Source organism: Helicoverpa zea, chromosome 14, assembly GCF_022581195.2.
Source record: "Helicoverpa zea isolate HzStark_Cry1AcR chromosome 14, ilHelZeax1.1, whole genome shotgun sequence".
Classification (NCBI taxonomy): Eukaryota; Metazoa; Arthropoda; class Insecta; order Lepidoptera; family Noctuidae; genus Helicoverpa; species Helicoverpa zea.
Window position 1 is genome coordinate 71,022 of NC_061465.1, and position 14,245 is coordinate 85,266.

General features: G+C 43.8%; 1 protein-coding gene across 1 annotated transcript; it reads left to right on the top strand.

Annotated features, from left to right (window-relative positions):
• The first annotated feature begins 3,172 nt into the window (after window positions 1–3,172).
• LOC124636496 (KAT8 regulatory NSL complex subunit 3) lies at window positions 3,173–12,714 on the top strand. The gene is made up of 5 exons (XM_047172603.1): window positions 3,173–3,692; window positions 6,113–6,199; window positions 7,641–8,401; window positions 11,264–11,842; window positions 12,311–12,714. Exons 1-5 carry the CDS (start codon window positions 3,636–3,638, stop codon window positions 12,639–12,641), a joined length of 1,815 nt encoding a protein of 604 aa, XP_047028559.1. The 5' UTR covers window positions 3,173–3,635; the 3' UTR covers window positions 12,642–12,714.
• The last annotated feature ends 1,531 nt before the right edge of the window (window positions 12,715–14,245 follow it).

Sequence of the window (14,245 nt, forward strand, 5' to 3'; positions counted from 1 at the left end):
ATGCTTAGCAGCCGCACTTGCGACAGCTAGACCAACGAGGCAGTAATGAAATACTGCATAGGAGGCATCATCGAAATCAATGGCTATATGTCTAAAATTGCTATTTGTTTTTTTACAGGGGTAACATGAGCAGCTGGGACTTATAGTTTAATTAAAGTGCTATGTGAAACAACAAACAAGTATCTAATATGGCAAGTAATAAGCCTCTCCAAAAAGATAAATCAATACCGAAGTACAGCTCGGGACTTTGGGATGCGACACAAGATTTGTCCCAACCGGGTTAACTTCACTTTAGCAGTGTTCTATAACATCTACAATCTACATCATTAATACAAGGGAAAATGGCAGGAATGGCATATCAGGCTATTACTGCTCCTGTATTCATGGGTGGAGAACATTGGGCTGTTGCGGCCACGTCATGAGCGTTTTCTATAACTTAGGGTGAGCTAGACATGAGTTTGGGAAGAGGAATAGTTCGCGCATCCCGCAACATTTTTGGATCATGTCGTGTTAGAAATAGAGAATCGATGACTTTTAAGCGTACCTAATTATTAAAATGAAACTTACATTCATATCGTGTTTTAGTTCTATCATCCTATTATCTTGTAAAAGTAGGTAGAATAGTAGAGAAGTCGCCATAAACATGCCATTATGTACACTCTTAAACCACAACTGTATCTGTTTACTGTTCCTTTTACTAATACATTATGTTACCTCCAAAATCTCGAGTATCAATGTGGCGCAGATGTTAAAATTCGAATAGCAATTTCACACATATAGCCACTGATTTCGATGATGCCCCCTATGTAATATTTAATTACTTATTTTTACCTATATCCCACCCAAAACAAAAATGTGAAAGACTGCCAAGTTCGATAATATGGGAATGCTTCGCCTATAAAAGAAGTGAGATCTGAATAAGTACCAAGTTCCATACACATACCTCAGTTAAAAATAGTTACTTTTTAATGATGTTACTTGGCAAGTTTTCATACACCTTGTTATAAACCTACTAAACGCAATGAATCAAGTATTTAATTTTCTATTAAAACTTGCCAAGTAATCATCATTAAAAAGTAACTATTTTTAACTGAGGTATGTGTATGGAACTTGGTACTTATTCAGATCTCACTTCTTTTATAGGCGAAGCATTCCCATATTATCGAACTTGGCAGTCTTTCACATTTTTGTTTTGGGTGGGATTTCATTTATTTTTGTAAGGTTGTTTATTTTATTTTTTTCTTATGATGAAGTTAGTTAAAGAAATGTCTCATTTATACTATCTTTTAGATTTTTTAATATGCACTATGTTTCTTACAAAGAAATGAACTAGATTAACTATGACTAGATTTACCAACTGACTGACATGACATGTTATCATATATTATGTTCGTGGATCAAAGTTACACATTCGTTATTTTCGAAAGTGATTCACACTTGGCCGTTTTCAGATTTTTACTTTACTTTGACTAAATACAAACCTTTGTACCATTCGAAGATATATTATATAAATATAGATAAATTTAGTTCGTTTTAGTTCCTTAGGGGTATAAATTTACACTGGGTATAAAACACCTTCATTATTTTGAAACCGACTCACACTTGGCTATTTTCAGATTTTTTCCTTTACCTTGACATAAAGACCTACCTCCATGCCAAATTTCAAGTCAATACGACCATTGGAAGTGGTCTAGGTTTTTGATGAGTGAGTCAGTGAATAAGTGAATCAGTGAATAAGTGAATCAGTGAATAAGTGTATAGTAAAAATAGCGATTTTCTGACGTCAATATCTCAAGACCTACAATAGGTATATTAATGAAATTTTGTATTTTAGATAACTGAGGGGGTCTCAACAGATACTAGAAATTTGATATGCGTAAATAAAATAGATTTTGAGTTACAGGGGGGTCGAATTTGGCCCGAAATGGTTCGTGTAATATAACCCACGGCCGGTGTGTCGCCTTTTTTGCTCGAACTTGGCGGACACACTGCCGTGTGTCTAGATTTTGAGTTACATTTCTTTTGCGCCGGGCCTGGGTTTTATTCTCATACTTCATGAGCATTGTCCTTTGAATTATTAAATTTGACCCAAGAATAAATAAAAAAAAAACAAACGGGGTGAGCTAAATATAAAAAAACCGTTAAAAAACCGTTTAAAAAGAGCATTTCGGTTTATGAATCTAAATTCCTGATCAGGAAATCGAATCCAGAAACCGAATGTCTGCGGCCGGGCTTAGGGATATATTTTTTAGAGTTGGTAACACTTTATTGCAACCAATTAGACATGGGCAAAATGTGTAATTGAAAAGAAAAGATAGATATGCATCTTTCAATCACTGGGATATGAATCACTCTTTCATATCTTTATATCAGTAGTTCAGTATAACTCAGTAGCTCGTTTAAACTCGCAACTCGTGTGCGGCTCACTCATTCAAATAGATCATTCAGATATAGTGATAGGTTGGTTGTTGTTTGCATCTTTCTGATATATTGAGCGGTTGCGATTGAACAACTTTTTTCTAATTAAAAAAAATACTATTCTTATGACTGTAGGTACAACCTACTTCTTTTATGTTAATTAGTTCAATGAATAGTCAATCGCAATCTAGTATTGAGTATAAGCATTAGTTTAGTAAGTATTAGAAAATAAAAATAGAAATAGCCTTCTGATTTCCTTTCATACTTTACACAGGCTTAGGACTGTCTACCTACGAAATTATTTACGTGAAAATTAAATTTTAGTTCAAAATGTGTATTTCGAGTCAAAACATGTTTGTTCGGTAGGCGGTAAGTTTTCAATACATTTGACAAGATTATAATACCGAAATATTCACTAAGGACAAACAATTATAAGCCTTATGCGTGAGCAATAGAGTTAACAACTTATTATTGGGTGTCAACTTATTGTGGTCAAAGTAACGACATTCGTAATCGTATGGGTGCGAGCGAGACGGCTCGCTTGACGTTCAACCAATGGCGCGCGACGAAGCTATCCGACGCCACAGATTAGTTAGTACCCGACGCGATGACCGACGAGTGAGTGAGGTGTAAAGAAAGATATACTGAACTACTGACACATTCGGATATGTAAAGATATGAAGAGTGATTGATTCAAATGGAATGATTCATATCATTTGTATCTATCACTCCTGAGTTACCCATCTCTACCCCTGATTGCAACTGTCAAAGTGAATCTGACGAGATTGTCAATATTGTTATTCTATCAATTCTTTCTTTTATTTCGGTACCGCACAATTTATTTTCTATTCGACAGAGTAATTTCTTTGTATTTTTGTGCTCTGATGTGAATAAGACTTAATTATATATGTCTAGAATATCTTATGTTTTACAGTTTAGGTTTTCTTTACAGTAGTAAAACTCAAAATCTATGAAGAACTGTGAAAGCGGGGGAAGCTTGCTCAGAACTACTGAAACGCCGCTTGCGAAAGCAATTAAAATCTCGTATTACCCCGAACTCTCCTAGAAAAAGTTTATTACTTAAAAGAATCAATCGTAAATAAATGCAAGGGCAAAGAGACAAGTGCGAAGTGTAGGCTTGCTGGTGATAAGTGAAGTTTGAGGCACGTGCAGAGTGCAGGTCGTGTGTCGGGAGCGCTGCCTCGCGGCTCGGCTCGATGGTGATGGCCACGGGCAGCGTGTGTCAGCCGGCCGCCGGCGACCTGTCGCATGAGGTACGTCGCTCAAACCTAGCTTGTTTTGTTTTAAAGCATCATTTGTTTGCTCTAAACTACTGAAATGATTTATCATCGATGGGAAGCTATGTAATCCTATACCTAGTTTAACATGCTTTTTATCTGGTAAAAGAAGTAAGTTGTACAGGATGAGGGTGAAACGAGGGAACAGTAACAGACAGTATTAAATACATTTTAAAACGTTGAACCTCTGGTGCTGGTTGGGCTCTATGTAACTAACTGTGTAATGGAATCTAAGGTTACAAATTTGTCATTTTTCCAAGTTCTGATCTCAATGTAATAATATGGTACTGTGAAACTGATCTGATGATGAAGCCGGAACATATGAACTGCAGCTTCATGATGGAATGTTTTATCATAGCTGTGTTTGGACTTGTTTGAAAAGTCTTTGACTTTGACACGGTTAGGTTTCAAGGTCTGATAATGAAGACGCCTGGACCAATTTCCAAAATTCTTTTTTTGTTTGATAGGGTATACCTCCCAGGTGTCCCATAATCATCAGGTCGGGATCTGATGATGGATACCCTGAGAAATCAAGGGCAACTTTCGAAAATTGTAGGCATGCATAGGTTAAAAACTTGACAGTAAGATGTACGTCTGTTACTGTATGTCTGATAACACTATGCAACAGTGAAGTTGGAGCTGACCTGATGATGGAGACCAGAGAAGATCGAGTGAACTCAACAACTGAATATTATGTAAACTACCTTGTGTTTGGGCTAATATGATTATTTGTCATTGTTGTGAAACAAAATGCTTATAAACAATTTATAGACTTATTTTTGTGGTTTTCTGGAGTTGAGTGTATTTTATTTATAACGGTGGTGGATCCATAATAATAAATAAATAATAATGTCGGGACACCTTTTCACACACGGTTGGTTAGCCCCATGGTAAGTTATTAATTAACTTGTGTTATGGGTGCTAACACAACTGATAAATTACATATAGCTACACATATACATATTTATAAATACATATTATAACACCCAGACCACGGCCAACAAGCATGCTCTTCACACAAATGTCGACCGAACCGGGAATCGAACCCGGGACCTCAGATTCGGCAGTCCGGCTTGGTGACCATTGCGCCATAGAGGTCACTAAGTGCATGTGCACGACAGTTGTGTACACTAACAACATGATGATGTCCCACTATTTGGTGTTTTGTATGTGCTCCCCATATGAAACTCCATTAGACGCCTCTATTTTTAACCCCCGACGCAAAAACGACGGGGTGTTATAAGTTTGACGTGTCTGTGTGTGTGTGTGTGTGTGTGTGTGTGTGTGTGTGTGTGTGTATGTGGCATCGTAGCTCCCAAACGGATGATCCGATTGTAATGCGGTTTTTTTTGTTTGAAAGGAATGTCATTCGGAAGTGTTCTTAGCTATGTTTGGTGGAAATCGGTTCAGGTCTTCAAGGTCATCAGCTTGTTTGTTAGGTGTGATAGGAATGTTACACGCTCAGTTTACTTGCAAGCATATGTGGGATCTGAAATTTGAAATACTAATGTCTTCTGGAACCACTAAGCTGGTCTGCTGTTAGGACACGATGATAGGAGACGTAACCCTGAACTGCTTTTTAGTAAACCCATCGAGTTTGGGCTCGTTGAATTTGTCTTGACTGGTTCTCTTCATGTTTCTAATTGACGAGAACCTGATGCTGGAAATGGGATGTGGCGGATGAAACCCTGGAATGGTATATAACCCTGGATCACCAAAGGTTAATCTTTATTGTTTCTCAATCTGTGCAATTCTCCCAGTGGCAGTTTGTCATAAGGATTGTTAAACAGCTTCCTTTGGCCGAGATGACAAATAGCTACCCCATCTTAAAATAAAATAAATTAAATGAAGGAAAAATTAAGTAGCTCCTTCAAAAAGCATGAAATAAAATTAAATTATAAATTTAAAAAAACCCCCGACCCAAAAAAAGTACGCAATTATTATGACAAAAGGTTAAAAACGCTAAACCCTATAAAAAGCAAAAATAACTTTTAACACTTCGTAAGTACCAACTAAAGCATGTCAGACTAAACTAAATTTTGACGTGTCGGGGGACCGCTTTTTACCTTCAAAAATACTTACATAAATCAAATGATAGGTACCTACCTAATTACAAGATTCGTATATAAAAAAACACGAATCTTAATTAAATAATTAGAGCGGTCCCCCGACACGACAAAATTTAGTTTAGTCTGACATGCTTTAGTTGGTACTTACGAAGTGTTAAAAGTTATTTTTTGCTTTTTATAGGGTTTAGCGTTTTTAACCTTTTGTCATAATAATTGCGTACTTTTTTTGGGTCGGGGGTTTTTTTAAATTTATAATTTAATTTTTATTCTATTCATAGGATCCTGCTAAGGCCAATTTGAGATAAAAACATTTGACTTTGAATGCAGGCGGGTGAAGCGAGCGACGACGCGAGTGAAGCGGCTGCCCTGCACGAGCGCCTCGTCGCGTATGTGCACGCGCTCGCCGGCGGCCCCGTGAGTACCCCACACCCCATCCCCCCCAACCCCCCCAGCCCCGCCAGCACTGACCCGGCGCACATACGTAGATTTGACCAATTTAGGCGGCCAAAAATATTTTACAATGTATTTCGTTTTTTCTATCTTTATTTTATCATTATTTTATTATTTATTTTATTTAAGCATTGTATTTTGATAATAAGCTTGTTTTATTGAAAAAAACCGTAATTTTTTTTTTTTTAATATAGAGTATCATATATTTTCATTTTAAAAGTAGTTATGATATTTTTTATTATATCTATTTCAAAATAATATGTAATGTAGTAAAAAATAATTAATATTTTTTTTTATTCCTCACTTTCTGCCTCTGATATATCAGACTCTGTGTTTGATTCAGCTGGTAGTAGCATATTTTATTGTTTCAGGGCAAAATAATCTTGCTTTGATGTTTTTTTTTGTTGGTCACATTTCTTCAGTTTCGTATTTCTTTAGTTTTCCTTCGTTTAGTCCTCTCACTACAATCTTTAAGTGATTTAGATGGCCGCCCCGGTCGATTTCCAACACTTGTCGGGCGTTCAAATGTTCTGCTTAACCAATTCTCATTAGTTTTAAGGATTTTTTTTACAGTTTCAGTTTCTTACTTTCGTAGCTATTTTAAAATATGCAAATCTTTGTTTAAAACTGCTTATATTATCAGGTGTGTCACCCTAATAGGTCAAAAGTTAGTTTCCTAGGTAATTTAGTTTTTCTTCCAAATTAGTCAGATCTTGCTATTGTATTTTATTGTAAATATAACGTAGGGTCACTATTTTTACGCCAGAGGTACCCAAAACAAAAAAAATGCACTTTGTGACATTTTAAAGAAAAAAGTATTTTATTTTTGTATGAGCTTCAAATCTTAAAAAGCCTGTAAGTCGGACATCCGCAGCTATCCGCAGCCAAAAAATATGTCGTAAGCTAGTTTAATATGTCAAATATCTAAAACTAAAAAAAATGTTACGCGGTCGAACGCGATAATATAACAAAATTGTGTTTAAACAAGAAAATTACTAAAAAAATATTTTGCTTACACACCCTCTTTTAAAATTGAAATAATACTATAAAAAATTAAGTGATCACACTTAAAATATATTAAAATATAATAACTGTTACCTACACAACTCGAATCCATCATAATAGTTGCTTAATATCAATTAGATAGCACAAAAATATTTTTTCTTTAATACCGTCTACCGAGATCTCTAAAAACGTATAACGTAAAATTTGCACAAAGGTCAAGTTCTAACTCCTGGTGCAAGCGCATATCGCATGTTTGGTAGGTAGATGTGGTAAATTCTTATTGCTGGGGTATTCCTCTTTCCATTTTACCCACAATTTGATGATAACCTTTATTTAAAAAAAAAAGACTTTTGGCCAGCTAAATTGCTCAAATCTACATTAGTGCGGCGCGTGTGTGCAGGAGCCGCGCTCCGGCGTGTGGGTGGAGCACTCGTACGCGCGCGCGCGGGGCGCCGCCGCCGCCGCGCACGTGCGCGTGCTGCTGGCGCCGCGCCTGCCGCCCGACGGCGCCCTCGACGTCACGGCCCTCGAGCCCGCGCCGCCGCCGCCGCCGCACGCCGAGCCGCCGGCCCCGGACGACTCCGACGGCGACGAGGACTGGGAGGCGCGCGTGGCCGCGCTCGCGCCCAGCGCCGTGCACGCGCGCCTCGCCGCCGCCGCGCTGGACGCGCTGCGCCGCATGCGCCTCGAGCGCCTCGCCGGCTGCCTGGAGGCGGCGCGCGCGGCGGCCCGGCGCCTGCGCCTGGCGCTGGCCGCGGCCGCCGCGTGGCCCGGCGCGCCCGGCCCGCGCGCCGGCGCCTGGCTGCACGCCACGCTGCTGAGCGCGGCGCCGCGCGGCGCCCGGCGGCTGTACGAGGAGGCGGCGGCGGAGCTGCGTCGCATGGCGCCGCGCGTGGCGGAGCGCGCGCTGGGCGCGGGTGAGGCGGGTGGCGCGGCGCGGGCGGCGGTGGGGCGGCCGGTGGGCGGCGGCGCGGGGCCGTGGCTGGTGTGGGTGGGGTGCGGGCGGGCGTGCGCGGACGAGCGCTGGACACGGCGGCTGGGCGCGCTGGTGCACGTGCGGGTGCTGGAGGCGAGCGCGGCGGCGGCGGCGCCGGACGCGTGGTGCGCGGCGGCGGCGGGGGGGGTTCGCGCCGCGCTCGCCGACGTGCTGCAGGAGGCCGGGTCAGTGATAACCGCTCTGCTCTACTGAGCGCTATAAAATATAAATAATAATAATAGCCTTATTTCCAGTTTAGAGTTAGAGTTTTCAGATTTTACGACTACGGTTTTGCAAAGGACAATGCCAGGGTGTGGGCTCAAAGTTTGCCCAGCAGTGGGAGTAGTTCCAGCTGGTTCCATAGTGCACTCTGAACACGAAATCCAAATATTTTTGAAATCGGTCCCAGAGGTCCCGAGAAAAACCGGTTCTAATGTTAAACTTGAACAGTCACTTTATAAAGCCCAAGCCATTTGCCCAGTAGTGGGAATGGTTAGAATAGGTTCCTTACTTCACTCTTAACGCGGAATCCAAATGTTTTTGAAATCGGTCCCAGAGGTCCCGAGAAAAACCGGTTCAAATGTTCTCCATAGATAGTCTCTTAACAAAGCCTAAGCCTTTTGCCCAGTAGTGAAAGTGGTCGAAATAGGTTCTTTACTGCACTGTTAACACGAAATCCAAATATTTTGGAAATCGGTCCCAGAGGTCCCGAGAAAAACCGGTTCTAATGTTAAACTTGATCAGTCAATTTATAAAGCCCAAGCCGTTTGCCCAGTAGTGGGAATGGTTAGAATAGGTTCTTTACTTCACTGTTAATACGAAATCAAAATATTTTAGAAATCGGTCCCAGAGGTCCCGAGAAAAACCGGTTCTAATGTTAAACTTGAACAGTCAATTTATAAAGCCCAAGCCATTTGCCCAGTAGTGGGAATGGTTAGAATAGGTTCTTTACTTCACTGTTAATACGAAATCAAAATATTTTAGAAATCGGTCCCAGAGGTCCCGAGAAAAACCGGTTCTAATGTTAAACTTGAACAGTCACTTTATAAAGCCCAAGCCATTTGCCCAGTAGTGGGAATGGTTAGAATAGGTTCTTTACTTCACTGTTAATACGAAATCCAAATATTTTAGAAATCGATCCCAGAGGTCCCGAGAAAAACCGGTTCTAATGTTAAACTTGAACAGTCACTTTATAAAGCCCAAGCCATTTGCCCAGTAGTGGGAATGGTTAGAATAGGTTCTTTACTTCACTGTTAATACGAAATCCAAATATTTTAGAAATCGATCCCAGAGGTCCCGAGAAAAAACCGGTTCTAATGTTAGCCAGCCATTGTTAGCAAGCCGTTTTAAGCAGCAACAAACCTAACAACCTCTTTTCTTGAAATAACATTCAGGTAGTTAGTGGTTTCACTGTTAACAGGATAAAAAAACAGAAATAGACGTTTAAAGGTAATTGTTGTTTCTCTTGCTTTTCATTCTCTATCTACCACAATCAGTCCTAAATTCGTGTAGCGTCATGCAATTAATATTCGTAATGGCAATGGAAAAATCTTATCAAGACGAATAACATAAGCTCGAACACGAGGTAGTAAATAGATACCGTTGAGGAGTTCCCTCGTCTCACTGTCGTCTCCATCGTCAGGTCCTCCACAGTTTTGTGGTGTCGGAAATATATACCCGAATGACAAGTTTTTATTCAATGTGTGCTTACAATTTCCGACAGTTCCCTATTGTTTTAAGGTTTCTATCACCAGACCCTGGACCCAATAACAAAGGAACCATTTGGAAAGTAAATCCTTTCAAACAATAAAATGATTGTTTAAATCGGTTGGTAAACGACGGAGTTATGCACGTACAAACGTAAAAAGAATACAAACGAACTGAAAAACTCCTCCATTTTTTGAAGTCGGTAAAAAAAAAACTCGTTCAACACCTCGTATTTGTCGATTAATATTATAATGCATTTCAATTAAGGTAATAAAAGTGGAATAGTTAAGAGTTTGTAAGCATATTTTTCGTAATATTGAATAAGAGTCAAACCAGTTTTTCTCAGGACTCCTGGGATAGATTTCGAAATATTTCGGTCTGGGACCTATTAGAAGCCTATGGAACATAATACACTATGCAGCTACTGTGGGCAACTCTTGAGCCCAACTTCCATACAAAGAATAGCATTGTCCTTTATATGATAATATCCCTTAACTCGGTGTGCCTCTCGGCATAGGCGTCCTCCGACTCCTTCCATTGCGCCCTGTCTTGTGGAACAGATATCATCTCTTCATCTGGTTCTTGAATGTCACTACCTCCTTTTACCATCTCTTGGATACCACAGAGTGACTTGTTTGCTCCATTTGTGTACGGGTTGTGTGACCACGATACAAGAGATGTCAAAGTCGAGATGAAATGATGTCAGCTGATCAGAGGTGGATGTTGTCAAGAGAAAAAACCTTTATTTAAGCGAGTGTCTTTAATTCACTGATCATACAAAGATTAAATAAAATAAAGTAATATGAAATGTAGGTCGCGCATGAACTATGCTATGCGATGTCATCAAAATTAAAGTACTTAGCTATACTAATATTATTAAGCTGAAGGGTTTGTTTGTTTGTTTGAACGCGCTAATCTCAGGAACTACTGGTCCGATTTGAAAAATTCTTTCAGTGTTAGATAGCCCATTTATCGAGGAAGGCTATTTATAGGCTAGGCTTTTTATCCCGGTACGGGAAGTAGTACCCACGGGATGCGGGTGAAACCGCTGGCAGAAGCTAGTGTAAAATAAATGTACGCTCGTCCGTGCACCTCAGCATATGACCCATTCAACTCCATTTAAGATGGTCTATCCGTGTCAGTATGTCTACCAGTTTAGTTCTCAACTTTATTTTGTCACTTAGCCTGGTCTGGAGACTACTTCTTTTCATTGCCCTTTGACAATGAGATTAATGGACGGAACATGCTATTATAATAAATATCAGCCCTCTAAATATACCTCGCATGCTTTATTACTGAATCGGAAGCAGCAAACGAATAAAATATCGGTGGTCGCACAGAGACCGTGCGGTGGTGCTGGGCGGATTCGGCGCCGGCGCGGCGCTGTGCACGGCGCTGGCGGGCTGCGGCGGCGCGCGGCTGCGGGGGCTGCTGCTGCTGGCGCCGCCGCTGCTGACGGCGGAGGGCGCGCGCGAGCAGCCCGACGACCCGCTGCGCGAGCTGGCGCCGCCCGTGCTGCTGGTGGTGGGCTCCCGCGCCGCCACGTGCTGGCGCGGCGCGGCGCGCGCGGCGGCCCGCTCGGCGCGGCGGCGCGTGCTGGAGCTGCGCGGCGCGGACGCGGCGCTGCGCCTGCCGCGCGCGCTGCGGCGGCGGCGGCGCGTGCCGCAGAGCGCGCTGGACGCGGCGGTGGCGGACGAGTGCGCGCGCTGGCTGCTGGACGCGGCGCGCGGCGCGGAGGCGGAGGCGGAGGCGGAGGCGCGGGAGGCGCGGGAGGAGTCGCCGCCCCGCGCGCGGCGCCGGCGCCCCGAGCGCGCCGAGCTGCCCGACGACCACGAGGAGTTCGCGCACCTGCCGCCCGCCGCGCTGGCGCCGCCCGCCGCCCTTACGCCGCCCGCTGCTCCTGCGCCGGCCCCGCCTGGGTAAGGCAGCGTATATATATACATTTTCTTTATATCTCGTATCTATTGATGGTACAATCGTATTCGTGTGTTAAAAATCCGGTTAAATTAACAAATTGTTTCCAAGCAGATGTACACTATGTACTCAAGTGAGTACCTGAGCGTGTACTCAGTTGGTCACTCGTGCACAGATATACTGCCTGAGCTGCTTAACCTTATGATTGATCGTGTTCTTCACATTATTTGTGTGTCGCTCAATGCTTCTCTGCGTGAGCGGTGGCCTGTGCCCGACGGTGGGACGTCAAAAGGCTGACGATGATACAGCTGCGGGGTGTCGCGCTGCTGTTAGTGTCGCGAATACACGCGCCGTTAAGGGGGATACTTTGTCGTTTTTCTAATGAATTTCTTATAATTTGCAGACAAAATGGATCCTGGTTATAGTAAATATGTTGGTGTGAATGCTATTAATGCAAACGTGTCGTGTCGCAGGAGCGAGGAGGGTCGCGTGGTGTCGCGCGGGCCGGCGGGCACGCCGCTGGCGCTGCTGCCGCCGCGCCGCGCCGCGCTGGCCGCCGCCGACATCCTGCGCCTGCCCATCGTGTTCGCGGACGACGCGGCGCCCGAGCCCGCGCCCGGCGTCACCGTGACGGCGGGCCGCGCGCACCCCTACTCGCGCGTCATCGTGGCCTCGCGCGCCCCCGCGCCGCGCCCCGCGCGCCCCACCCTGCGCCCCACCCCGCGCCCCGCGCCGCGCCCCGCCCGCCCCGTGCTGCTGCGCCGCGGCCTGCGCCTCGTGCCGCGCGCCGACCCGCCGCTCTAGTGCGCTGTCGCCGCTCCACTTCCTCAAATATTTTGATTATTGTTAATAAATTTAGTAATTAAGTCTCCCACTATGTTATGTCTTACTTATTACTCTCTAATCTACTCCCTTGTACTACCTATGGTACTTCCCCTAAACTCCCCTATGCAAATTTTTGTGTTACTCTTCCTATATTCCCCCTCAAATACCTGAATTTAATAAATTTGAAGTTTCAGCCATGTCTGATGAATGTGCCCACAACCCTTTTCAGGGCTGGTTCGAATCCGCCTCTCTTTTACTCGTATCACAGGTGTCGTAAGAATTTTGGGCAGAATTTAACTTCTTGTTTGACCCTTAAGTGGGGAATTAATTGTGAAGGACGGAAAACTACGGAATTCTTCACCGAACGTGGCCCGACACGGTTTCGGCCCATTTTTTGTCATTAGACCGGGAGAGATTCATAAATAAAGTTTTAGTAATAGTGCCCTGTATAATTATGATAGTATCTATATTAATCATTCCCGTGCGAGCTAGGCTAGGTCGCTAGTAAATATGAAACTTGTTCAGTATCATGCGGAAGCCACATTCAAATATTCGGGCCGTGCGCGCCCCAGTAGTGGTCGGAGACAGGGGCGGCTCAGCCGGCGGGCGCAGGCGCGAGCGGGCCCCGGCGGGCGCAGGCGCGAGCCCCGCAGTCCGCGCCCGCCGCCGCCGGCTCCGCGCGCCTCCACTCCGCCGCCGCGCCGTCTGCCGCGTGCAGTCGCCGGCTGCGCCCCGCGCGGCCGCCCTAAGTGGATTAGTGCGCGACCGCCGGCCGACCCGCCCGTGCTGCGGCCCTGCTGCATGTCCCACCGAACGCCTAAACAATTATATCGATCTCCACCGCTACCCTACGAATTTGTGTACGTTCCCACTGATGGCCGTACCTCCTCTTCCCCATATACATTTTGTATTTAATCCTGATTACTTAATAGTTAGGTGCCTAAATCAAATAATATTTTTAGTCAGGTATCTCAATAATAACAAAGTCAATCTCAATTCGGCAAAAGCAGCCGAGATTAGTACCCGATTAATGATATCTAGTTAATACATAAATATTTGGATGCACGGAATCGAATAGTGAGAGACTTGAGTGTGTGGTTCGTGGTGCGCAAAGAATAGTACTAAAGGTGGAGCGACAGCTGTGACGTGCCCAGCGCAGGCTGCACACTCCTGTTTACTATTCATCTTCTACGAATTTTTGCAGCGAAGCTCCGACTTGTGCACCAAACAGAAAGCTCAGGTAACATCTCAAGCCTTCATTTCAGTACGTACCTACCTATTCAGTAAATGACATCTGTACCTACACATGCCATTTACATAAATCGGATTCAATTATAAGATGTGCCAGATTATGAAGTGTCTTACTTGAGGAGAAACGTGCTCGAGTCGTTCATACCTAGGCGTGATCCAGAACTGTTGCAGCTGTAGCGAGGTCCGTCGAGGCCCGACATATTACTCGCTGTATGCTGTATGCTTGTCGCGAGACGGTGCAGACAACCCACACACAATGGTCAGTGGCGTCTCACCTGCTAAACTTTTAATTGTATTATGTAGCTAGTGCACGCGGTGCCCTCGATAAATAT

Coding starts and splice junctions, on each gene's coding strand:
- LOC124636496 (XM_047172603.1), top strand. CDS start 3,636: ATGGTGATGGCCACGGGCAGCGTGTGTCAGCCGGCCGCCGGCGACCTG. Junction 8,402..11,263: donor GACGTGCTGCAGGAGGCCGG/GTCAGTGATAAC, acceptor GTGGTCGCACAG/AGACCGTGCGGTGGTGCTGG. Junction 11,843..12,310: donor CCTGCGCCGGCCCCGCCTGG/GTAAGGCAGCGT, acceptor GTCGTGTCGCAG/GAGCGAGGAGGGTCGCGTGG.